Genomic DNA, 27341 nt, shown 5'->3' with positions numbered 1-27341 from the left:
CTTTAAAATTCTAGTTTTTAAGCCATAATATATATTTAGGTATGCGAGATTTTTTACAGTAGGTGAATATGAATATATAGTAATCTAACTAGTTACAGGAACATTTTCAGTAAATAATGAATAATGGTAATTCTATGGCCGTTTTAGATCTATCAAAGTAACCCCCAAATTTTCCAAAGTCACCCCGGTCTACGGTACTATAATAATATATTTTCTTAAAAACCTATATTACTATCTATACATAGTCTGTCAAGCCATTTCCGTTAGTAGAAAAAAGCAGCAAATTTAAAAAACGTAAGGGCAAAGTGTTGATCCCCCATAGAAAAAAATAATTTCGCGCCTATTACTACTGACAAAATTGTTTGACAGGCTATATACCTATTTAATAGTACGGTTAGCAACCCTACGTGTTAGAACATTACTGATAATAGGTATTAATTGATCTTTTGACACGTTTATGACCTTTGTTATGTTCTTCATAAGCGTATTTTTTCGACACGTGTATGGCTTAGTTCATGACTAATCGTAATAATGTGACAATAAATGGAGCGCCAACATAAGTACTTTCACGTTCACAAAATCGTTCCGCTGGCTTGGGATTGCAAAAGCACCCATGTACAGCGGGCGCATGATGGGCGGTGTGTTCCACGTGATAGAGCAGCTGTCACTTTTTAGCACCGCTTGATAGAAAGTGACAGGCGCTATCATTATCGTGCTATCATGCGGATAACTGCGACAATCATATCCGTACCGTACAGAGTAGTTAAATAAAATGTTAACTTCCAATTCCAATTGAAAAATGACAAGTTAAACATAGAAAATTTCCTTTAATCAGAGACAAACTTTCACTGTAAAACGAGATTGCAAAGTGTATAATTAAAAAAAATAATAACAATGTTTATAGTTAAAGATAAGTGTTAAAGTTGTAGTAGGTACAGTCAGCATAAATAGTAGCGAAAGAAACAACGCGCCAAAAGTATCTGCCACCCTGAAATACTTTTCCAAATAGAGATAAATCTCTACAGTTCGCTGTCTAAGTACCTACCTATCCGTTACAGTCTAATTGTTCTACATACATATAGGACCATTATATATATATTTTTGTTAAGCTGGTATGGTAGATACTTTTGTCAAGTAGTTTTAATGCTGACTGTACATAATATAATAGTCAATATTTATATATTTTAACGTAAGGGCAACCGATTGATGTCCATGGAATTCGCTCCCTCAACAAGACAGGCCCCGAGGAAGTTTGCTTTCAAGCGGTTGCTAAGGTAAAGGCAGCCAGGAACACAGGGATCTAGTCAAACATAGTCATAATACCAGATCACTAACTGCAGGCAAATATGAAGTACTAGGGTGTATAATTATTACGGCGATAGGACACTTAACAAACGTTTACCCTATTTACTGAATACTTTGCCCGCGGACATAGTCAAAGAGCCCAAAAAAAGTAGATTTAAAAATAGTCTAAAAAGGTATCTCCTGAATACTCTATAGGGGATGTGTTACCCTACAGAGTATTCATGACATACTTACCTAACTATTTTAACTCCCAATGTAAACCTATTATAATATTTAAATTTTATTAAGTATAGTATATTGAGACTCCACAGTCAAACAAAATGTAGTTTTGTGGAGCATTGTCCTTACAAAAAAGTTGTAACTTCTTGTATAATAAATAACTATAATAATAATAAACGTACTGGTGCTCGACGCGGTCCCAGTACATGTCATGTTGAAACTAAAGTCATTGTCAATAGAGGTGACAGCAAGGTGTCATCTATTGGGCATTAGCATGTCGAGCACTAGCATGTTTACCTTACATAAGTATCTGCAGCAACAAGAGTTTGAGAAATCGCTCGTTTTTACCCAAAACGTGCAAGTTGTGGAATGAGCTACCTTCTGAGGTATTTCCCTTGCGCTATGACATGGGGTTCTTCAAGAAGCAGGTATTTAGGGTTCTCAAAGGTTGGCAACGCAAAAGTGGCTCCTCTGATGTTGCTAAGTCATAGATGCTGCTTAAATCATCTGTAAAGATGCACAAGGCCTAATGATGATGATGATGATGTTGAATGTATTTATGTTTGACATCCATCTTGCATACCTATGTAACTAATTATAACAATGACAATGTATGATTAATACAAATAAATGAATATGAAAAAATATGAAATATATTTATTTTTATTTGTGTATTTTTTATGTGTTGTGTATGCACAGAAAACCGCCTAGGGGTTGGTTTGTGTGTGTATGATAGATTGATAGGTACTGGCACGTACTGGTAGATAATTCCATGAGACAATAACCCCATAGTTGCATTTATCCCGGTTAACCTATGTACAAAAAAAAAAGCTCAATAACGGGAGTCGTCGTAATCAAGGGGCTCTAGGCCTTTGCCCAGCAGTGGGACACTATAACAGCCTTTTAAAAAAAACCTTATATGTTACAATATCCAAATTTAATTACCTACCTACACACCTAAAAATAAACAATTAGAAACTTTTAATATAGACAGCGATTTTGTTTTATGCCTTAGTCTGGTACTTACTTGGTTAACTTACTATACTTGGTCAAGCAGATCTTGTCAGTAGAAAAAGGCGGCAAATTTGAAAAATGTAGGCGCGAAGGGATATCGTCTCATAGAAATTTTGAATTTCGCGCCTTTTTCTACTGACAAGATTTGCTTGACAGACTATAATACCTATTTATGAATGTTTTTTTTTACTTTCATCAACTATTATATAATCTGTGCTTTTACTTTGACTGAGGCGGTTGATAGTTATCGTGGTCGTGGTTAACTCTGTACCTACTGAAGGCTTGTATTGGCTGCATGCGGCTTATTTGTTTGTTTTTTTTTTTTAATTAAGTTTAATTTAGCCTCTAAGCTAAAGAAAACTACTATTTAGAAAACCGAGATGCCAGTGCTTTACCAACTGCCCGAGTTAAGCGTACCTATAGTTGTCGTGGAATGTTTAGTTATAGCTGGTCAAGCAGATCTTGTCAGTAGAAAAAGGCGGCAAATTTGAAAAATGTAGGCGCGAATGGATATCGTCTCATAGAAAATTTGAATTTCGCGCCTTTTTCTACTGACAAGATTGTTTGACAGGCTATATACCTATTTAATAGTACGGTTAGCAACCCTACGTGTTAGAACATTACTGATAATAGGTATTAATTGATCTTTTGACACGTTTATGACCTTTGTTATGTTCTTCATAAGCGTATTTTTTCGACACGTGTATGGCTTAGTTCATGACTAATCGTAATAATGTGACAATAAATGGAGCGCCAACATAAGTACTTTCACGTTCACAAAATCGTTCCGCTGGCTTGGGATTGCAAAAGCACCCATGTACAGCGGGCGCATGATGGGCGGTGTGTTCCACGTGATAGAGCAGCTGTCACTTTTTAGCACCGCTTGATAGAAAGTGACAGGCGCTATCATTATCGTGCTATCATGCGGATAACTGCGACAATCATATCCGTACCGTACAGAGTAGTTAAATAAAATGTTAACTTCCAATTCCAATTGAAAAATGACAAGTTAAACATAGAAAATTTCCTTTAATCAGAGACAAACTTTCACTGTAAAACGAGATTGCAAAGTGTATAATTAAAAAAAATAATAACAATGTTTATAGTTAAAGATAAGTGTTAAAGTTGTAGTAGGTACAGTCAGCATAAATAGTAGCGAAAGAAACAACGCGCCAAAAGTATCTGCCACCCTGAAATACTTTTCCAAATAGAGATAAATCTCTACAGTTCGCTGTCTAAGTACCTACCTATCCGTTACAGTCTAATTGTTCTACATACATATAGGACCATTATATATATATTTTTGTTAAGCTGGTATGGTAGATACTTTTGTCAAGTAGTTTTAATGCTGACTGTACATAATATAATAGTCAATATTTATATATTTTAACGTAAGGGCAACCGATTGATGTCCATGGAATTCGCTCCCTCAACAAGACAGGCCCCGAGGAAGTTTGCTTTCAAGCGGTTGCTAAGGTAAAGGCAGCCAGGAACACAGGGATCTAGTCAAACATAGTCATAATACCAGATCACTAACTGCAGGCAAATATGAAGTACTAGGGTGTATAATTATTACGGCGATAGGACACTTAACAAACGTTTACCCTATTTACTGAATACTTTGCCCGCGGACATAGTCAAAGAGCCCAAAAAAAGTAGATTTAAAAATAGTCTAAAAAGGTATCTCCTGAATACTCTATAGGGGATGTGTTACCCTACAGAGTATTCATGACATACTTACCTAACTATTTTAACTCCCAATGTAAACCTATTATAATATTTAAATTTTATTAAGTATAGTATATTGAGACTCCACAGTCAAACAAAATGTAGTTTTGTGGAGCATTGTCCTTACAAAAAAGTTGTAACTTCTTGTATAATAAATAACTATAATAATAATAAACGTACTGGTGCTCGACGCGGTCCCAGTACATGTCATGTTGAAACTAAAGTCATTGTCAATAGAGGTGACAGCAAGGTGTCATCTATTGGGCATTAGCATGTCGAGCACTAGCATGTTTACCTTACATAAGTATCTGCAGCAACAAGAGTTTGAGAAATCGCTCGTTTTTACCCAAAACGTGCAAGTTGTGGAATGAGCTACCTTCTGAGGTATTTCCCTTGCGCTATGACATGGGGTTCTTCAAGAAGCAGGTATTTAGGGTTCTCAAAGGTTGGCAACGCAAAATTGGCTCCTCTGATGTTGCTAAGTCATAGATGCTGCTTAAATCATCTGTAAAGATGCACAAGGCCTAATGATGATGATGATGATGTTGAATGTATTTATGTTTGACATCCATCTTGCATACCTATGTAACTAATTATAACAATGACAATGTATGATTAATACAAATAAATGAATATGAAAAAATATGAAATATATTTATTTTTATTTGTGTATTTTTTATGTGTTGTGTATGCACAGAAAACCGCCTAGGGGTTGGTTTGTGTGTGTATGATAGATTGATAGGTACTGGCACGTACTGGTAGATAATTCCATGAGACAATAACCCCATAGTTGCATTTATCCCGGTTAACCTATGTACAAAAAAAAAAGCTCAATAACGGGAGTCGTCGTAATCAAGGGGCTCTAGGCCTTTGCCCAGCAGTGGGACACTATAACAGCCTTTTAAAAAAAACCTTATATGTTACAATATCCAAATTTAATTACCTACCTACACACCTAAAAATAAACAATTAGAAACTTTTAATATAGACAGCGATTTTGTTTTATGCCTTAGTCTGGTACTTACTTGGTTAACTTACTATACTTGGTCAAGCAGATCTTGTCAGTAGAAAAAGGCGGCAAATTTGAAAAATGTAGGCGCGAAGGGATATCGTCTCATAGAAATTTTGAATTTCGCGCCTTTTTCTACTGACAAGATTTGCTTGACAGACTATAATACCTATTTATGAATGTTTTTTTTTACTTTCATCAACTATTATATAATCTGTGCTTTTACTTTGACTGAGGCGGTTGATAGTTATCGTGGTCGTGGTTAACTCTGTACCTACTGAAGGCTTGTATTGGCTGCATGCGGCTTATTTGTTTGTTTTTTTTTTTAATTAAGATTAATTTAGCCTCTAAGCTAAAGAAAACTACTATTTAGAAAACCGAGATGCCAGTGCTTTACCAACTGCCCGAGTTAAGCGTACCTATAGTTGTCGTGGAATGTTTAGTTATAGCTGGTCAAGCAGATCTTGTCAGTAGAAAAAGGCGGCAAATTTGAAAAATGTAGGCGCGAATGGATATCGTCTCATAGAAAATTTGAATTTCGCGCCTTTTTCTACTGACAAGATTTGCTTGACCGTCTATATATTAGCTTACTTAGTACACCGCATTGGTTAGCCTAAAGGTCGTTTTTTGGCTGGCAAACTTGGATCTCTGCGGATCCAAGGGTAATCTCTTCCGACAGTTGTTCACATGGCTTACCCCTACATAAGCCTTATAACCGAAGGAAGCTTATGTTACCTACATATATCTCGATAACCATAAGAAGGATTGACCTAGATTTGTTACTCCCAAAACTGTTAGCAGAAAAAAATTATTTAATATAAAGCAGAGATTTTCTCATTGTTAGAGATACCTTTTGCTCGTGATGTGACTTTGTCCTACAATTTTCAAGCTCTGCTTATTAATCCAGTAACTTTGCCGCCTTTTGTAAGGGGGTTCGTTTGCGTCAAACCCGGCAGTCTTGTTTATGATGTTGGCTCAATGAATAATCCAAGTTTGTAGCCTCAAGCGTCGAACGCAACTTTCTCAAAAATCGGGAAAACCGCGAATATTTCGGATTTTAACTACATATTTCGATTCTGGCGATTAGAGTGAGTGCAGTGAGTATGCACTTTCGTCTCATGTAATGCCCCTTAGCACGATTGCTCCTACGGTCAAAGGAAGGGGGGGGGGGGGGGGTTAGCTACCTACTACCCTACTAAATGAATTCAGTAGGTACCTACACAAAATATCGAAAAATTTGGCTCAATAAAACTCGTAACAAAAATCACCTTTCATTTTGTATAAAAAGTGGCCATGTGTCGCTAAGACGCATAGTTTCCGAGATAAAAACCGAAAATGGAAACTTAAGACCCCTTTCCTCTCTCCCCCCCACCCCGGCTCAAGGACTACGGCCGGAGACTTTTGATATGTTCACCTCCTAACTAGTCCACACAAAGTTACGAAGTCAAAAATAGTGTTCCAAGCATTTCCCTCTATAACTTTTTTTTGGGAATTCGTTGCCTGGCCTAACATGCCAAATTCATATTGTCATTCCTAGGTACCTATATATGTCTTTGTCTCTATACATATACATAGTCAGATTGTAACAGATACTTTTGAACGCGAACTGTAGAAATAGGTATATCTATATGTATTTGGGAATCTATTTCAGAGTGGCAGATTCTTTGGTGTTGTTTCGTCCGCATAATACCGCTGACTACACATAATACCTACACCACTTTTTCCGACTTAAATTTTAGAAGTAGGGTCAGTTGTTCTACATTGAAACAATCGGACACAGTGTAAGGGCGATTGTGCACTACAATGAATTTTACTGTCCGGCAGTCTGAGTTTTCATGGTCCGATATGGCATGAAAAAAACTGATGATTGGCTTGTGCACTTATCCGTCTTTTTACTCGCAGGTGCGGCGCAGTGGCATGAAAAAAACGGATGATTGGCTTGTGCACTTGTCCGTCTTTTTACTTGCAGGTGCGGCGCAGTGGGCAGGCGCATGAAACACACACCCCCCCTAGCCCGCCCCCCCGCCCGGCCAAGTCATGAATAATACTCATTCCAGACGCAGTGCACAAGCATAAACACGTTTTTCATAGCTGTCATCTCGGACCGGAAAAAAACGGTCCGGAATGGGGAAAAGTAAAATGTCGGACGGTAAAATTACGTGTAGTGCACAAGCTACTATATACATTTAATGGCGTGCCAAATCGGACCGTAAAAACTCGGACTGCCGGACAGTAAAATTCATTGTAGTGCACAATCGCACTAACTTTGCGATATCTCGGAAACTAGGTGTTACCAGCTAGTGCCGTCTGTCAAGCAAGGGCAGGCTCAGGGACCCCCAGCACCTCACCAATACGCGAGCACGCCTCGGAGAAGGAGCACGTTGCTACGAGCGTTATTGTGAATTTGTGCAGCAAAAGTTATTTTTTTATTTATGTTTCACAATTTTTAACCAAGATATAGAATCGAGTTTGGCGTTATTTAATTTTTTGTTGTGTTCTATGTGTATTAAAGTTTATTTGGAGCTAAATATTTTTAAATTTGGTTCACTCTTTAGTACAGTTTTTTTAAATTGTTTAAAAAAACACCCTCTTGTCTCACAATGAAACATTTGTATGACACAAAACTCATTTTTTTTTTAAAAGGTTCATAATACAAAAACTGTTAAAGATAAGTAGAAACCAAGAATGCCATACGATAGCCAACTAAATTGTTTATCTTCATACGTAATATCACACTCATAACTTTAAAAACACCAGAGATACGAGGAAGGTTTGAACTTTTAGTGTTTCATTGATCAACAAGTTACCCTACTTTAATTATGTTTCACTTAAATGTACCTACATACTAATTACTAATACCTAAACCTATGTCACTCTGTGCGTCAGACAAATTAGGACTATAATAACTAATAAAATACGTATAACTAAACTCATAAAACACTTCTAAAGAACCGTCTTATTTGTCATTGAATAATAGAGGTAAGTATAATAGTATTCAATATTCAACTTTGGTCTTATAATTATAATAGTTAAAATAGGAACTGTATAATGTCTTTTGGTATATCTGCACTTATAAAAGGTAATTTAGTACAAAATCTACTTCTAAATGATATTTTGTGTCAACGAAATACAGCGCTTGAAATAAAGGAAAAACGGTCATGCTGCCTGCGCCGGTGCGCCCTCGTTAGCCCAATCTTCTTATAATTTAAACATTATAATTAGGGCGAGCGAAGCGAGCCCTATCACTAATCGACGAACTATGCATTCTTGTGGTACACTTTACGGAAAAACTACTGCACTGTTAGGTTTGAAATTTAACACAGTAATTTAAATTCATGTCTAGATGTGTTATCAAACATAAAAATATCATTTTATAAACCTAAAATAATAAAATAAAGTAATAACACTTTGTATTACTACTAGCGCCATCTGTTGGCAAAATGATGAATTAACATTCGTGCTAATGTTAATTATTTCTTTCTCTAACAGATGGCGTTAGTAATAAATAAATAAATAAATATTGGACATTCTTATACAAATTGACTACTTAAGAAGGCTTGTGTTGTGGGTATTCAGACAATACGATACCTATGCGGTGTTTTCAAGTTCAATAATGTCGATGGCGCTTACGCCATTAACAACGATGAATACCAAAGTGTGTACAATTTTGGATTCAACCCACCTCGCTTCACTTGGTTTGATTCCCATTTTAGCAATTAAGTTTTTGTGAATACCTACTAGAACAATCAATCTTGCTGTATATTTACTCGTATGTTTTGTGACGCTGACGATGTGATGATCAGTCATGTTGTGTTAGCAAACTTAAATCGGGTATTTTCAGTTCGAGATACAGTTTTGGCGCCATTAATTTATTACGTAAGACGATTTAGGGGTGGAGGGGGGTCGAACATATCTTATTTATTCTTACAAGGGGGTGGGAGGGGGTTTTCATAGTTCTTAAGTAAGATCACAAAGATGCGATTTTTTTTTTTATTTCTATGAAATTATGACGTTTAAAATAATACTTCCACACTCTATGCTATCAAACACGGTGCAGAGTTAGCTTAAACGAGCTCAAGTACCTTAGTACAGGTACAAATAAACATTCATAAAAATATTTTTTTGAAAATAAATTATATTGGTGGCTGGACGGGGTCAGCCTATTCTTATTATTTCTTACATAGGGGAGGGAGGGGGTCAAAAGCTGGCAAAAATTGTCTTACGTAATTAATGAATGGCGCCTTTAGTGTTACTATTGCTTGGAACTGCTAAAATTATAAATAAAGATAAGCATAATTAATACAAACTTCAGTGACTTAGGGCCGATACAGACGGACTACAACCCGACTGCAACTTGTATGGGAACTGCACGCCAATCGAAACGTCGGCGTGCAGTTCAGCAAAATGACCCAGTACCCTGGCAGTACCTAGTGGAACTCAGGTTTGGTGTAACAAAGGCACATTATGGTTTGGTCATCCGACTCATCTTGATGAGCACTTAGGAGAGTAGTACCCAACCTAGAACCTATGCCGAACCCTGGCAGTACCTAGTGGAGCTCGGGTTTGATGCAACATACATAGACACACGCTGTTTTGGATATCCGACTCGTCATGATGATCACTGGGTAGATCAGTACTTTCAGTACCCAAGATAGCTGATGCTGAACCCTGACAGTGCCTAATGGAGCTCGGGTTTTATACAACCTAGGCACACGCTGTTTTGGTCATGCAACTCGTCTTGATGAGAACTTAGGAAAGTAGTACCCAAGATAGAGCTGATGCTGAACCCTGGCTGTACCTAGTGGAACTCGATCAGGTTTGATGCAACATAGACACACGCTATTTTGGACATCCGACTCGTCATGATGAGCACTTAGGAGAACAGTACCCAAGATGGAACTCATGCTGAACCCTGGCAGTACCTAGTGGAACTCAGGTTTGTTGCAACATAGGCACACGCTGTTTTGGCCATCCGACTCGTCTTGATGATCACTTAGGAGATTAGTACCCAAGATAGAGCTGATGCTAAACCCTGGCTGTACCTAGTGGAACTCAGGTTTGGTGCAACATAGGCACACGCTGTTTTGGTCATCTGACACGTCTTAATGAGAACTTGGAAGAGCAGTACCCAAGATAGAGCTGATGCTGGACCCTGGCTGTACCTAGTGGAACTGTGTGTGTTAGTTTATGAAAATGAAAATGAAATGAAAATGAAAAGAATTTATTTGACACAACAATCTTAAGATTAACAGATATTAAATACCTATAAGACATGGTTTTGTAACTTGTTGTCTCAAAGAGGATACCACTCAGCATGTGTCGGAGCGCATAGTGCAACGACGCTGATTTTCAGTGGTTCCTTAAACTTAAAACTTAATCCTTAAATTTAGAAATAAAAATATGAAGAAAAATATAGAACACAATGCGGAGCAAGTAGTCTTAAAATTAATATCCAGCATAAAACACAATTATTCTAAAAACATGTGAACAAGCGATGAATGGAAAGTTTAATTACCTACGCAACATAAACTAACTTTTTTAAATAATAGACACAGGTGACTAGGAGTGGGAATTTTGGTTAGTGAGAAGATGAAGTTTTAATTTGCTTTTAAATGAAAAAAGTGAACCAGCATTTCTTATTGGCGGAGGAATGTTGTTCCAGCATCGCGTGGCAGCATACCGGAAGCTGCCACGAAAGCTAGTCAAACTGTGTCGCGGGCAGATGAGACGGGAGGCTTGTCTTTCGTGCATTCTAGAAAATGTAAGCTTGTCAAAGAGATAAGAGGGTTTTTTGCTGTTTATAATTCCAAACAATAAGGAAGCAAGGTGTAGCGTTCTGCGCAAAGCAAAATCTGCCGTAGGCATTTTGTAGTATCTGTATTTGCATTTTTGTACGCGACAATAGACACCCTCCTATTACTGTGTCAGCATAATTGAGCTTTGACAGGATAAGTGAATCACAAAGCTTAATACGCATATCTATGTTAAGATGATCACGGATCTTATATAAAACTGTAAGGCGATAAAAACAATTTCTGATATTCTCTAGGACGTATTTTTCGAATTGAAGCCTTTCGTCTATTAGTACCCCAAGATTCCGAGCTTCAGATACACGAGTTATGATCTCATTTAAAATATGGACCTGCGGATTTTGAGATATTGTATTCATTATTTGAAGTTTTGTACCGATTACTATGAACTTTGATTTTAGGGGATTTATAACTAAACTATTTTTTTCAGACCAGAGTGCAATCTGACTGAGATCTTGGTTAATTTTTTCGACAGCCGAATGAGTGTCTTCAGGCTTGAAAGAAGTGTACATTTGTAAGTCATCTGCGTATAGGTGATATTTACAATGATTGATTTTGTATGTTAAGTCTGCGCTGTATAGTAGAAATAAAATAGGGCCCAGAATTGATCCCTGGGGAACGCCTCTGGTGACCATAGACTTTTCTGACACCATTGATACGCCCTGTGAGTTGCTTAATTCTACCCTTTGAGTGCGCTCACCAAGATAAGAAGCAAACCAGTTTACCGTTTTAGGGTCAAATCCATAGTATGTTAATTTTGATAGCAATAGAGTAACATTAATAGTATCAAAGGCGCGCGAGAAATCCAGTAAAACAAGAATTGAAGCTTTTCCGCTATCTTGGGCAGTGAGGATATCATCTACAACATCGAGAAGGGCAGTTGTTGTACTGTGTTTTTTTCGAAATCCCGATTGATTGGAGGGGATGATATTTTGTCCTTCAAGATATTCTACTAGTTGCGTACATACTGTTTTCTCTAATATTTTAGACATTTTATGTGCGGAGCAGCGTGATTACCGCCAGTAGGTGTCCAGACGGGATAGTTTTTCGATCAATTGTGTGGAGTGGACGCAAAAATAAATTCAAGAACATTGGCTCGCTGACCCAACATTATGTAGGAAAGCCAGTTGGGTTCCTTACAAAAAATACTGGGCGACCGTGTAGGATGTAATGCACTTATGAAATTGTATATTACGTGTGGATGATATTGGCAATTTGATTTTGTCGTCTGGACACGTTTTTAAAGGACATAGTAAAAGCTGTAACAGACAGGCGTACCGGACAGCAACCGGTTCGGTACGTTAAGGTAGAAAACCTCCGCGAGCCCTTACAAAGCTCAGCTTCTTGCTAGTTTATATAACTACCTATAAACTACCACAACACATATAATAAATAAATATTATAGGACAATTTTACACAGATCGGCCTAGTCCCACAGTAAGCTCAATAAGGCTTGTGTTGTGGGTACTTAGGTACTAGACGACGATATATATAATATAATATGTGGTATTATCTATGAAAAGGGACCTTATTGTCGATGGCGCTTACGACACTAACATCGATGAGCACTAAACGTAGTAGTTTAAAATTGGTGATTCTGGCCCATTTTAGTTATTTTGATTTCCAATTTAGCAATTAAGTTTCTTTGATTACCACCACCATATTTACAGACTTTTACAAGGATTTCATGCATTATTTTCTAGTATATATAACTTCAGTCCTTGAACTACGTTATTGCTTGTCAGAAACACGACGGCTCATTATTTTCTCGATAGAATCTTAAGTTGAAAACATGCCTAACACTGTCTTTATTTCCTTATGTTAGAAGTACTAGGACGAAAATGTATATGAAACTTACTTCAGTCGATAGCTTTTAAGTAAATCTTCATTATTGCTTGTCCTTTTATCGATACGTTAATTTTTTCATTCATCATTTGATGAATTCAACATTTTGCCTACTAAATTACACCCTACGCGGCAATACCTTGCGCCTATTCCTCACGCCAGTACGCCCGTGACCACTGTCAGCGTCGGACCTGTGCTAGTTTAGCGGACGTTTCATAAAATGGGTAATCACAGTATAAATATGCAAATATGTTATACACACAATGTTTTTCAACATACTTACGAAGAAAAGCAAAATAATTCTTAAATACGGTGACATTTCAGACATTCGTCCGTCATATTGTCATTTTATAACAAGTTGGGCAGCAAAGGCACACACCCATCTAACCAATCCGGAATTCAGTCACGATTGATAAATTGTGTAAACATATTTTAAAAGGCTATAAAATTAATCAAATTGAATAATTTAGACTGGTCACATTTTTGTAAAAATCGATTTCTACTGGCAAAACATATTACTTTTTGGCAACCGGGTTTTTTAACCTAATTAGACCCCGCTGAATCCGAATTTGCCGGTTGCTTGATCGAATTCTTGACTGGAAGTGAGATATGTGATATTAAAGGTCCCTTTTTTTAGTTTTTCGTAAATAACTCGTAAACGGTGGCCAATATAAAAAAAATTAACTAATAATCTATACAAAATTTTCAATAAAAAAGATTCAGTACATTTTTAGCAGGGATCAATATTTAAAAAGATAATAAAGAGGGAAAGTTAATTATAATAAATTCTAAGGTTCCTTGTTTTTATTTTTTCGTCACGCCATCTAGCCGAGGATAGGCTAAAGGTGTGTGCGGCATCTATTCGAGAATGACTTTTACTTGAATTCCGAGGCACGTTTTTTCCTTAGACTTTATTCGTCTTATACGAAGTTACATATGTCTTTGATTCGGAGGTAGATATCTAGATATACCTGCATTCAAATTGATTTCCCTTCATACTTTACCAAAACAAAATGGAATTCCAGGCTTAGGACTGCCAAACTTCGATAATTATTTAAGAAATATGAATTAAAAGTAGAATAAAATATACGTCTATTATATACGTAAACTAAATGCGAAGTTTGGTGTATTTAGAAATCAACTTGATTTATATAATACATTATTTACAATATTTACATGTTTCTTTTTCTACAATTTACATTATATGTACACTATATACCTACACAAATCGAATATCTACACTCAGTCTCAATCACAATTAAATTACGGGATAAACAAGTAATAACTCGTACTTCGTTTACCGCGAACCGCGAAAGTCAACCAAACATTTCACAACAATAATAAAGAACGGTTTTGTTTTCGTCAAATTCAAAATCTCAAATAAATTACTCGATTTAGCCACGTCCTTCTCGTACTATAAGAAAACATTTTAAGCTCTACGTGGACGCATTAGAGTTTTAAATCTATTGCAGATGCAGCAAATCTTATTCGTAAGAATATTAGTGAAATTTGCGACAACTTAAACGCACCGCGGCGATCGGCCGAGCGGACCGATCCGAATTATTCCGAAGATAGCCGAAAGCATCGCAGAGCGAGAGCGAGCGAGCACTGAGTGCGAGTGCGAGCGAGATAACAAAGCAATGAAGGCATGGCGAACAAACATGACACTATCACAAGTGGCATTACACATTACGCGCTCTGTGAGTAGACTTGAACTGACTATTCATATCGGCGCGTCAATCTGTGTGGAATTGAATCAATTTCGCGCGCTTCGGCCGGGCCGGTCGTTGGCGCTCGCGCGGCTCGCGTGATGCGTGATGTTTGAAGTACTGGTTGATTTCGCGAAGTGATACGTGATGCCATAGTACGCGTTCGAGAGATATCTCATTTGTGATATTACGAGCATTACTTACACATGTCTAATGCCAAGTCCTTCCCATTCCAGGAGCTTGAAGGCGTCTTCCATTACGGCAGTAAACAGTTTCGGAGAGATAACGTCTCCCTGCCTTACGCCTCTTTGCAATGGAATTGCCCTCGTGCTCTGCTCCTGTACTCGGACCGACATGGTGGCGTTATTATACAAACACTTCAACACTTCGATGTACCGATAGTCAATATGGCATCGCTGAAGAGACTCAAGCACCGCCCATATTTCCACCGAATCGGAGGCTTTCTCATAGTCCACAAACGCTAAGCATAATGGCAAGTTATACTCTTAGGTCTTCTGTATAACTTGCCGCAGCGTATGGATGTGGTCTATGGTACTATAGCCTTTTCGGAAACCGGCTTGTTCGGGAGGCTGGAAGTCATCAAGTCTGTGTTCGAGACGGTTCGTGATGACCCTTGAAAACAGCTTATAGACATGGCTCAGAAGCATGATGGGTCTGTAGTTCTTCAATAGGTTGTTATCACCTTTTTTGAAGAACAGCACCACCTCGCCTCTATTCCATGTTTCAGGCGTTATGCCCTCGGACAAGGCGGAATTAAAGAGCTTCTGGAGGACTTTAAGTACCGGTGTTCCACCCGCTCTCAGAAGCTCTGAAGTGATTTCGTCTTTGCCCGGCGCCTTGTTGTTCTTAAGCTGCTTCAGGGCCATCCTAATCTCGTACAGACTGATGTCCGGGATATCTTCGGTATAATGTCGGGACAGCTTGGCTCTTGGATCTCCTACCAAGCTGTCAACGGGCTTTGCGATCGAAGTGTATAACTGTCCATAGAACCTCTCGATCTCACCTAAAACCTCCGCTTTGCTCGACGCTATGCTGCCATCTTCCCGTTTCAGCTTTGTCAGCTGGCTTTGCCCAATAGACCCTTGCTTTGCTTGCGTTGCTTTGTCCTTTGCGAACACTTTGGAGCCTTGGTTTCGCTCAATAGTCTCTTTAATACGGTTAGTATTAAAGAGACGCAGATCATGTCGCAAGGACTTAGATATACGTCTATTGAGCTGCCTATATGACTCCGCGTCATCGGGAGACTGCAACTGTAGCGAGCGTCGTTCAGCCATGAGGTTTAAGGTTTGCTCGGTCAATTTCTGAGGTCTATCTTTACGGCGGGGTCTAAAAAACTTAGACCCTACTGTGTGGATAGTTTCCACTAGCCCGTCGTTGATTTCGTCCACTGAAGCCAAGTTCTCTAGGCAAGCAAAGCGGTTAGAGAGCTCGAGTTGAAAGCTTTCGGGGTTTTGAACATGGGCTCGAGTAGGTCGGAGTCGGAGCGTAGACTTCATCAGGCTGGACCTTTCAAGTTTAATATTGATATTCAGTGTGCCTCTTACGATTCGGTGATCACTACCGGTCTTTACCCTGTTGATCACACATAAATAATAAACATAAAATTTCCTACAAGAAACATGTAGAACACTTTTCGCTAGGATCAATATTTAAAAAGACAAAGCAGCCGGTAAGTTAATTACAATCAATTTTAAAGTCCCTTTTTAGTTTTTTGTAAATAACTCGTAAACGGTGTCCCATAGCAAAATAGGTTTTATGAATAAATAATCTACATAAAATTTCCTACAAAAAACATCTGAACACTTTTCTCTAGGATCAATATTTAAAACGATATTAAAGGAAGAAAGTTCATTACAATCAATTCACATGTCACTTTTTTTAGTTTTTAGGGTCCCGTACCTCAAAAGGAAAAAACGGAACCCTTATAGGATCACTCGTGCGACTGTCTGTCTGTCTGTCCGTCTGTCACAGCCCATTTTCTTCAAAAGTACTGGACCAATTAAGTTGAAATTTGGTACACACATGTAAATTCGTGACCCAAAGACGGACATCTTACGTAAACAAATGAATTTTAAACATGGAGGCCACTTTTTAGCCAAGGGGGGTTAGTTAACATTAAGAACCTATTTTGCTATGGGCCACCGTTTACGAGTCATTTACGAAAAACTTAAAATAGGGACCTGGAAATTGATTATAATTAACTTACCCCCTTTAATACCTCATTAAATATTGATCGTAGTGAAAAAGTGTACAAAACCTTTTTTGTGGACAATTTTATGTTCAATATTTATGTATAATATTTTTTGCAACTGCCCCCGTTGCAACCGTTTACGAGTTATTTACGAAAAAAAAGCGACCTGTGAACTGATTGTGATTAACTTTCTTCCTTTAATATCGTTTTAAATATTGATCCTAGAGAAAAGTGTTCAGATGTTTTTTGCAGAAAATTTTATGGAGATTATTTATTCATAAAAACCTATTGTGCTATGGGACACCGTTTACGAGTTATTTACAAAAAACTAAAAAGGGACTTTAAAATTGATTATAATTGACTTACCGGATGCTTTGTCTTTTTAAATATTGATCCTAGCGAAAAGTGTTCTACATATTTCTTGTAGGAAATTTTATGTTTATTATTTGTGTAAAATTTGTTTTTGCTATGAGTCATACTTTTCAAATTATTAACGAAAAAATAAAAACAAGGAACCTTAGAATTTATTATAATTAACTTTCCCTCTTTATTATCTTTTTAAATATTGATCCCTGCTAAAAATGTACTAAATCTTTTTTTATTGAAAATGTTGTGTCGATTATTAACGTTTAACAATTTTTTTTATATTGGCCACCGTTTACGAGTTATTTACGAAAAACTAAAAAAAGAGACCTTCAAAAAGTGATTATAATTAACTTTCCCGCCTTAATATCTCTTTGAATATTGATCCTAGCGAAAAATTGTACGGAATCTTTCTTGTAGGCAATTTTATGCAGATTACTTATGTTTAAGAAAATTTTTGCTATGCGCCACCGTTTAAGAGTTATTTACGAAAAACTAAAAAAAAGGGACCTTTAATATCAACTATCTCACTTCCAGTCAAGAATTCGATCAATCAACCGGCAATTTCGGATTCAGCGGGGTCTAATTAGGTTAAAAAACCCGGTTGCCAAAAAATAATATGTTTTGCCAGTCGAAATCGATTTTTACAAAAACATGATCAGTCAAGTATACACTCATATTGTATACATATAATTAATAATTATTTAGGTACACTCACCGACCTCACCGTCTTACCTACCATTTTTAGGGTTCCCTACCCAAAGGGTAAAACGGAACCCTATTAGTAAGACTCCGCTGTCCGTCCGTTCGTCCGTCCGTCTGTCAGCAGGCTGTATCTCACGAACCGTGATAGTTAGTTAGATAGACAGTTGAAATTTTCACAGATGATGTATTTCTGTTGCCGCTATAACAACAAATACTAAAAAGTTCGGAACCCTCGGTGGGCTCAGTGGGCGAGTCCGACTCGCGCTTGTCCGGTTTTTAATTTCATTAAGTACTCATCAACATTCGAATTTACTAATAAATCTTTTTCAATATTAATTGCCGAACTAAAAATCCCGGAACTGACGATTCAGAATACCGATGTCGTCAGAATAAGGACGTAGACGTGCTGCGCGGGAATGGTGCGGTGCGCCGCGCGGGGCGCCCGCCTGCCCATTCTACCACTCGTCTGCTTCACCCCCTTGAAAACGTAAAACTCGAGTATAAGAGCGCCTTAAATATTCTATATACTTTTTCGCTAGGATCAATCTTCTTCTCCTTCAACCTAGCGTTTTAGCTAAGCGTCCGGTCTTCAGCATCCTCTGGTGTGAGTAGATTTTAAGTAGATTACTTATGTATCAGAACATTTTTTGGTACAGGCCACCGTTTACGAGTTATTTACAAAAAATATTAACAATTGATCATATTTAACTTTTTACCTTAAATATTTTTTTAAATACTGATCCTAGCGAAAAAGTGTATAGCATATTTAATGTAGACAATTTTACGCAGATTACTTATGTATCAGAACATTTTTGCTACAGGTCACCGTTTACGAGTTATTTATAAAAAACTACAAAGGGACCTTTAAACCCGATGACTGATAAGTTCATCAGCGTCACATAACATAAATTGACCTCCGCATTGGATAGACAGCAACATTGAATGTTCCAGTAATCAAAGAAACTTAATTGCTAAATTGGAAATCAAAATAACTAAAATGGGCCAGAATCCCCAATTTTAAACTACTACGTTTTGTGCTCATCGATGTTAGTGTCGTAAGCGCCATCGACAATAAGGTCCCTTTTCATAGATAATACCACATATACACTTATGTACATAGAAAACATCCAAAACTCAGGAACCAATATTTGTGAAGAACACACAAATAAATGCCCTTACCAGGATTCGAACCCGGGAGTCCCGGGACCTCCTGCTTCGCAGGCTGGGTAGGCTAGGAGGCCGTTAAAAATATACATACGAGTACCTACAACATATTACACAATCCTTTGGTATGTTAATCGGTTTTTTGCCAAATTATACTTAGGTAGAAATGCGATGGTAATGTGATGTAGGTACCAATACCAATTCATTGTTTGGAGGTATCGAGGGATTTTACTAAAAGTAAAGTAAGTAGGTACTATTATACTATATGTACCTAGGATGGGCGAAATTACATGGACATGACAAACTCCTATGTAAGGCGAAATTCCTATATTCGGACGAATACCGAATATTTGGCTAAGTGGCAAAATATACCGAATACCGAATAGTTGCCGAATATTCGTGGCACGCGGATATTTTTGGTCCGATAACCATTCAGTGACAAAAAATAATAAATATAATTCAGCTGTTTAGCCTGTTCATGGACACAGACGCCATATTTACATTATAATTGTTTGTATGAAATTCCTTTTACAGCTCTCTCGAGTTGCTCCGCCTGAACCGTGATACTTCGAAGCCTGTTAATAACGCACGTATAGTAACGAAATTTCATTGCATGTTTGAGAAATAATAATTTACTATACAATAAGCCAAGTAAGACGTAATGAAAATTTGCCAAATGTTAGTTGGCAAAATAAATCACCTGCGAAAAATTTTTTGGCAAGTGAAATTCGGACAGTAAAACTTTCGGCGAAAAGGCAGAACACCATGGCAATCGGCATCAGCGTTGAGCTTGCACGCTCGGAGCGTAGGTTCCGTAGCGGATTACCTATACAATTTGTGATTTTATAATCGTAATTTACAAGACATAATGTACAGGATGTACCCACTATCCCAACACGACTCTTTAAGTAATTGTAATACGTTAGTTTGAATTGGTAGTTACAGTTAGTTGTATTATATAAAATTGTTGATGTATTGTTATTATTTTTGCATGTATGTAAATTCAATGTTGACGTGTAAAAGTGCCCTTGTGGCCTATTTGTTGAATAAATGTTGAAGTTTGAACTTGTAACTTCTTGTTATTAATAAAATATTAGTATTTGTATTTGTTAGGTAGTCACTATCAGAGTACCTACGTCTGTCAGAGCTGTGTACTACAAACTTCAATAAGTACTAGAATTGTTTCCCTTCATAGCGACGCTCATGCGCCTGACCGGCGGCGGGTTCCCGACGAGGGGCGGGTGGCGGAGGCGCGCGGGGCGGGGCGGCAGGCGCGAGTCCGTGCTGGCGCGCGCGCGGAACTCCTCCGTGCACTCGGACTGGCCGGAGGACGAGGTGGAGTCGCTGCGGCTGAAGCCGGGCTCCTCGGCCTCGGGCTCCACTTCGGCCCAGCGATGGCCTGGAATGTCATATAACTAATTTAAAATATAACCCCGTGAAATTGTTGTTTAGAGGCCGTACGGCGTTTACGAGACTGTGAAGCTGTACGTTAGGCTACCTTCGGCTATTTTTATTGGTGTTAGTTACATATATACTCGTATGTTAGGTACTTAAATCTAGGTTATAAATAATATAAAATAAGAAATATTAAAAACCGGATCTAAGGAATATTGTGACAAAGACAAATCATACATTGTTTATATGTAAACCAGGTTTCTCTCGTTTTTAGTGTTCCATAACAAACTTGGTTCACGAAAAGGCCAGTTCACGGTCATCATTGTATTTAAAACGTGTACTTACAGATCGCGCCGGGCTCGGGTGTGGTGTCGGAGGCAGCGCGCGGCAGCGGGCGCTCCAGCGCGGACGGGTGCACGCCGGCCTCCGCCGAGGCGCCTCGCACGCGGCTCCACTTGTTGCTCACGCGCCAGAATCGGCGCGCGTCGTTAAATACGGCCCACACCTGGACAATGACTTTCATTCCTTACCTATGCTACGAATGCTACGCCGTAGCTCGTAGCATCGTTTCATGAAGATATTAAAAAAAAAATCGTGTCAGACCGATTTTGATCCGATTTTGAATATGTGATTCAACAATTTGTGCTCACGCTGATTGCTTGAAGTGCAAATGGAAACGGTTTACAAAAATAATTGTTAGCGTCTTGATCAGATCTAGGTCCAACAAAAAAAAATATAGGCAGACCGAGCTAAGTCTGCATAGTATTTGCAAAAATAAAGTGTGGTAATGTCATCATGTCAAATTTTTAGAAAAAAATAAGACTTTTAAAATGGCTCTCCCTCACTTCGTTCTATCGGGTTCTATTTATCTATTCAATTCGGTCCAAAGTCAATTTAGACGAACTCTAGTGCAATGAACTTAGAATGTCTTAACCTATACGATTTTAACTTGGCGTCGAAAGATTCTCATTTTGCAGCAATTATTTTGAACATTGGTTCAATTGACCCCGGTTTAACCTAGGTACATGTATTGTGGGTACCTAATGATTCTCCGATAAACTTTTAGCAGATCATCGATTCGCCGACAACGATTCGCCGAACATCGTTTCGCAGAGTCATTTATTTGTCAATGTAACTTCTGGTCAACTAACGTTACGTAGACTCTTGGTTCACATACCGTTCAGTTTGCTTCTGTGTAAATTCGCAGAACTATTATTGGACGATTTCCATTTGGCAGAGTAATCGTTTCGTTTAAGCTATGTTTAGTCGAATAACGTTTCACATTTTACATATAAGTCGTTATTTTCGAAACAAAATAATTAAATAAAATATTATCATTTTTTAAGTAAATGCGTTAAGTATATGTATATAAAGTTACGAAGAAGTTAGCGAATATGTAGTGTCAAACTCGTGGTAAGGCTACAGTTGTACTTCATGAAATTGGTGGATTTCAGAAGGAAATGCTTGAGTTACTTTAGAAAATACCGAAATCACAATAATGCCTTTAAAAATTTAGGGGTTCCGTCAATTCCTCATGGAAAATTTTCAAACAAAAAAAGAATAACTCAAATCGGACCATGGGTGCTGGAGTAATCGCTAAACATACTACTTTAAAAAAATCATCATCATTATCATCAACAATCATCATCATCAGGTGCACTTCATCAATAATTGAAATCTCAGCTTATTTTATATTTTTTTTTTAGCATTAGAGAGAAGGTAAGCGACGTTGACATGTCTTTTAATTGAAAAACGCTTTTTAAAAATCAGTAACTAAGTATTACTTATGAAAGCAGAAGAATATAAATGATCGTATTAGATTCGTGAATGTTACATATTTGCCATGACTTATTTTTAAAAAGAGTTTTTCAATTAAAAGACACGTCAAGATTGTTTACCTTTTTTCTAATGCTAAAAAAACGAACATTCAATATTAATGCCAAATGAACATTCGACCTATTGTGTTTCGACCAATGGTTTCTCGGGCAATTATGACAGTTACTAAATGATTATTCTACGAATAGTAAATATGCGTATCAATGTTCTGCTTATTGACTACTCTCGCAAACGACTATTATGCGTAACGAGATTCGGCGAATCGTTACTCTGCCAAACAACCCGTCTGCGAATCGTTGTCGGCGAAACAAAAATCGGCGTATTTTTTTTCGGAATATCAATAGGCCACCATGTATTGTATGTATACTTACCTACTTTATAATCAATCATACCTACTTGGCATGCGTACCCCACTTCAACAAGTGTTAATGTTATGTAACTAAATTTAGTGACATGAGACATCCCCTTCATATACATATGAGTATATGTTATCAATGGGGTCTCTATTGTTTACCATAAAGTTTTAAGTCATGATATATTGTTTCTCCACATTTTCGTTAGCCATAATTTGGTTTTTCTCAGAAACTCGTAACTTTTCAGGATTGCCATAAAACAAACCTAACCTAACCAATCTATAGGATAACCTTACGAAGATCCTGAAAAGTTAACGGTTTCAGAATTATGACTAATGATAATCTGACAATCATTAGATTTTCAATAATTATGTCAAACAAAGGGATCCGGTTATCAATGAATGATATCATCCCCTCTAGGACGCCTCTAACATCACCACGCAAGTCGACTCGCGGCTAACCAGCCCACCCACATCTTTCTAGTTATTACTTTACGAAAGAGATGGATGTCACGTCGTGAGTCCTGATGCTTAAATCGCAATTTGCCAAACATAATATATCATGCCCTTTTATGGTTAGAGTATGCCAAATAGTTATACACGGTGTAACATGAGGAAACCGAATAATTTTAACAGCGTATTCCTGATCATATTTAGAGACAAAAATGTCCTATAAACTTTTTTGAAATTCGCCTAGTTTCAGAGATAATATTAAGAGCGCTCTTACAAGAAAAGTCGAAATAATGCAAAATTGATGATACTAGTCGACGAAATTCAGGACTTTGCGCTCATTATTAGAAACAATGAGTACTTGTTCCAGTAAAAGCGTCTTCTTATCTTTATAAATATCGTTGTAAATATTAGAAAAAGGACTTATTAAATTAGTAATGATTTTTTTTCTAATGGTCGTTTCCGAAAAACCCCGTGAAGCACTGAATGGCGAGCTCTTATTTGGAAATGTTGAGAATTTTACTCTGCTAAACCTGGCTATTTTGTATTACTAATACCCTGTACTTTAGGCATATCAAACTATATTTTTCCTACATACCTTTGAGAAAGAGAAAATCAAAGTAAAACGAACTCGATTTTCTCTCCGAAACAAGTGTCAATTCCTACGAAAATCTACTTAATATCGAAGTCATTTTCATACTCAAGCAATCTGCAACGTTTGCTTATACTGTTGGTATACATTAGTGTTTATGAAATTCTACTATAATTTTTTGGCAATTTTTTGAAAACTACTCTATATTACCGATGACGCGCGCTGCGCCAGCTCAGTGCCGCGGCAGAGCTTGTAGAGGCAGGACGTGGGTCGGTCGGCTCCGCACATTTTCAACGGCGACGACGAGGTTTTTTATCATTGTGTGCGGCGGGCGCCGTGTAAAACGCTATACTGTGTGCGTGTAAACCGCAACGAGAGACTTTGATCCTAGCACTGTTTTTATAGTATTATAATTTATAATTGTACAGTTTAATAAACTACCGGACAGGATTAAAAATATTTGAAACGACCTGACATTCTATATGTATTTATTTGACTCGAGATAGTACTCAGGGTCTGATGATGGAGCCGGAAGGTGGTCACCGGTACCAATCAACCATGCAACTAAACCACTTCGTGTTTAGGCTCGTTTTATTCATCTCAACAAGATCTTTGACACAAGATAGTACTCAGGGTCTGATGATGGAGCCGGAAGGTGGTCACCGGTACCAATCAACCATGCAACTAAACCACTTCGTGTTTGGGCTCGTTTGATTCGGCTCAACAAGATCTTTGACTTAAGATAGTACTCAGGGTCTGATGATGGAGCCGGAAGGTGGTCACCAGTACCAATCAACAATGCAACTAAACCACTTCGTGTTTAGGCTCGTTTTATTCGTCTCAACAAGATCTTTGACTTAAGATAGTACTCAGGGTCTGATGATGGAGCCGGAAGGTGGTCACCGGTACCAATCAACCATGCAACTAAACCACTTCGTGTTTGGGCTCGTTTGATTCGTCTCAACAAGATCTTTGGCACAAGATAATACTCAGGGTCTGATGATGGAGCCGGAAGGTGGTCACCGGTACCAATCAACCATGCAACTAAACCACTTCGTGTTTAGGCTCGTTTGATTCGTCTCAACAAGATCTTTGACACAAGATAGTACTCAGGGTCTGATGATGGAGCCGGCAGGTGGTCACCGGTACCAATCAACCATGCCACTAAACCACTTCGTGTTTAGGCTCGTTTTATTCGTTTCTATAAGATCTTTGACACAAGATAGTACTCAGGGTCTGATGTTGGAGCCGGAAGGTGGTCACCGGTACCAATCAACCATGCAACTAAACCACTTCGTGTTTAGGCTCGTTTGATTTGTCGCAACAAGATCTTTGACACAAGGTAGTACTGAGGGTCTGATGATGGATCCGGAAGGTGGTGACCGGTACCAATCAACCATGCAACTAAACCACTTCGTGTTTGGCTTCGTTCGATTCGTCGCAACAAGATCTTTGACACAAGTTAGTACTCAGGGTCTGATGATGGAGCTGGACTGTGGCCACGGGTACCAGTCTACCATGTAACTGAACCACTTCGTGTTTGGGCTCGTTTGATTCGTCACAATAAGATGTTTGACACAAGATACTACTCAGGGTCTGATGATGGAGCTGATGATGATAGACAGGTACCCGTCGCCACCTTCGCGCTCCATCATCAGACCCTGAGTACTACCTTGTGTCAAAGATCTTGTTGAGATGAATAAAACGTGCCTAAACACGAAGTGGTTTAGTTACATGGTTGATTGGTACCGGTGACCACCTTCCGGCTCCAACATCAGACCCTGAGTACTATCTTGTGTCAAAGATCTTGTTGAAACGAATAAAACGAGCCTAAACACGAAGTGGTTTAGTTGCATGGTTGATTGTTACCGGTGACCACCTTCCAGCTCCATCATCAGACTCTGAGTATCACCTAGTGTCAAAGATCTTGTTGAGACGAATCAAACGATCCTAAACACGATGTGGTTTAGTTGCATGGTTGATTGGTAATGGTACCTTCCAGCTCCATCATCAGACCCTGAGTACTGTCTTGTGTCAAAGATCTTGTTGAGACGAATCAAACGAGCCCAAACACGAAGTTGTTTAGTTACATGATAGACTGGTACCCGTGGCCACCTTCCAGCTCCATCATCAGACCCTGTGTATCTTCAGTGTCAAAGATCTTGTTGAGACGAATCAAACGAGCCTAATCATGTTACTACATGGTTGATTGGTATCCGTGACCACCTTAATCATCATCAGATCCTCAGTACCAGTTCGTTTTTAAACCCTCGTTGATACAAACTTTACAACCTATAGGGACCAAATGCAATGACGAAACATGTAAATAAGCGAGTAGGTACCTATAATTTCTTTCGAGTAATATACCTTCATAAGTACGAGTATGGGGCTATTCATAAATTACGTCGTTTCAAATGGGAGGAGTGGGGGGGGGGGGGGGTCTGGACATCGGATGATGGTAACATGACGTAGGAGGAAACAGATTCATCCGAAGCTTGATTTTTGGATGATTTGAGGGGTGGGGGGAAGGGGGGTCAAAAATCGTCAAAAATAGATGACGTAATTTATGAACAGCCCCTATGTACATTTGCACTGCATTTAGTATTTTCGTACTTACCAAATAACAGTTTTAGAACTTTAAAAGTTAAGTACAGTTAGTGTTGTTATGGTTGATTTCAATATGCTTCGCAAAGGATCAAGAATGTTTAATCCATCATTGTAGTGCGAGTGTGGTAGAAGGGATCGCCATACTGAGCTCGCACGGCCTGCCGCAGCGCGTAAAATACCTAAACTCGCTCAACGCCGAAATGTAATAGCGCTCTTAATTAAAAAAAAAACAAGTTTTTATTGTTATAAACTGTAAAAGGCCTTTTTGATGGTGATGTTGCTGCTATGGGACGTAGTCTAAATATCCTTATTGATAGATGTCAAAAAGTGACAAGTAACACTTTGGAAAAAGTAGGTTTTACGAAAAAAAAATGTTAAAATCAATTTTAAGTGACAAGTTTACCAATAACATTTATTTTTATGTCCAAATACATTCAAAAATTTAAAAAAACAACACATAAAAAAAATTTTTTTTTGGCGAAATTGACCTAAACTCATATTACATTTTTTCCTTCTTTTGACCTCAGAAATGCGTGGTTAAAATTATTCGGTTTCCTCATGTTACACCGTGTATACACAAACGTTAGTTACGTTAAGTAAATGAGTAACGTTTACCTACTATGGGGCTGTCCATAAATTCATATATTCAAAACCATCCGATGTCCAGACCCCCCCCCCCCCCCTAATTTGAAATGACGTAATTTATGAATAGCCCCTATGGCACTAAACCCGAAATTGCGCCCATGGACATAAGCCACTTTTTTTTTCGCGTTTGTAAAAGTTACTCAGGATGGCATATACTCGTTTGCCAAAGAGTGGTATAAAAGAGTGGTGGTACTGGTACGTGCCTAAAAGTACATAAGTACCCTACATTCAAAGAAAGTTAATCTCCGCTGTGGAAATTGCCTTTTCAGTGACAAAGGGTCGCAGTTTTTCACTTTGATCCAACGAAATTAGAAACAGCCCGTTTGTTATTTGAGGCAATTCTATATCTTCTGCTGAGTTGGGGGCGTTTTGTTTCTATTG

The 27341-nt window shown here is 38.1% G+C and overlaps 1 protein-coding gene across 1 annotated transcript; it reads right to left on the bottom strand.

Moving 5' to 3' along the window:
- Positions 1–19039: 19039 nt before the first annotated feature.
- On the bottom strand, positions 19040–21001 carry LOC134806693 (uncharacterized). Its single transcript, XM_063780019.1, has 2 exons — positions 20824–21001; positions 19040–20482 (listed from the first exon to the last, which is right to left on the bottom strand). Exons 1-2 carry the CDS (start codon positions 20999–21001, stop codon positions 20247–20249), a joined length of 414 nt encoding a protein of 137 aa, XP_063636089.1. The 3' UTR covers positions 19040–20246.
- Positions 21002–27341: the final 6340 nt, after the last annotated feature.

The sequence above is a fragment of the Cydia splendana genome, chromosome 3 (genome assembly GCF_910591565.1).
Source record: "Cydia splendana chromosome 3, ilCydSple1.2, whole genome shotgun sequence".
NCBI classification, from domain to species: domain Eukaryota; kingdom Metazoa; phylum Arthropoda; class Insecta; order Lepidoptera; family Tortricidae; genus Cydia; species Cydia splendana.
Note: the sequence above shows the minus strand (reverse complement) of the source record. Positions and strands in the feature narration are given on the sequence as shown.

Bases quoted from the DNA above. Each gene is read 5' to 3' on its own strand.
- LOC134806693 (XM_063780019.1), bottom strand. From the start codon at position 21,001: ATGAAAGTCATTGTCCAGGTGTGGGCCGTATTTAACGACGCGCGCCGA. The intron at 20,483-20,823 runs GTAAGTACACGT...ATGACATTCCAG, and splicing joins ACCCGAGCCCGGCGCGATCT to GCCATCGCTGGGCCGAAGTG.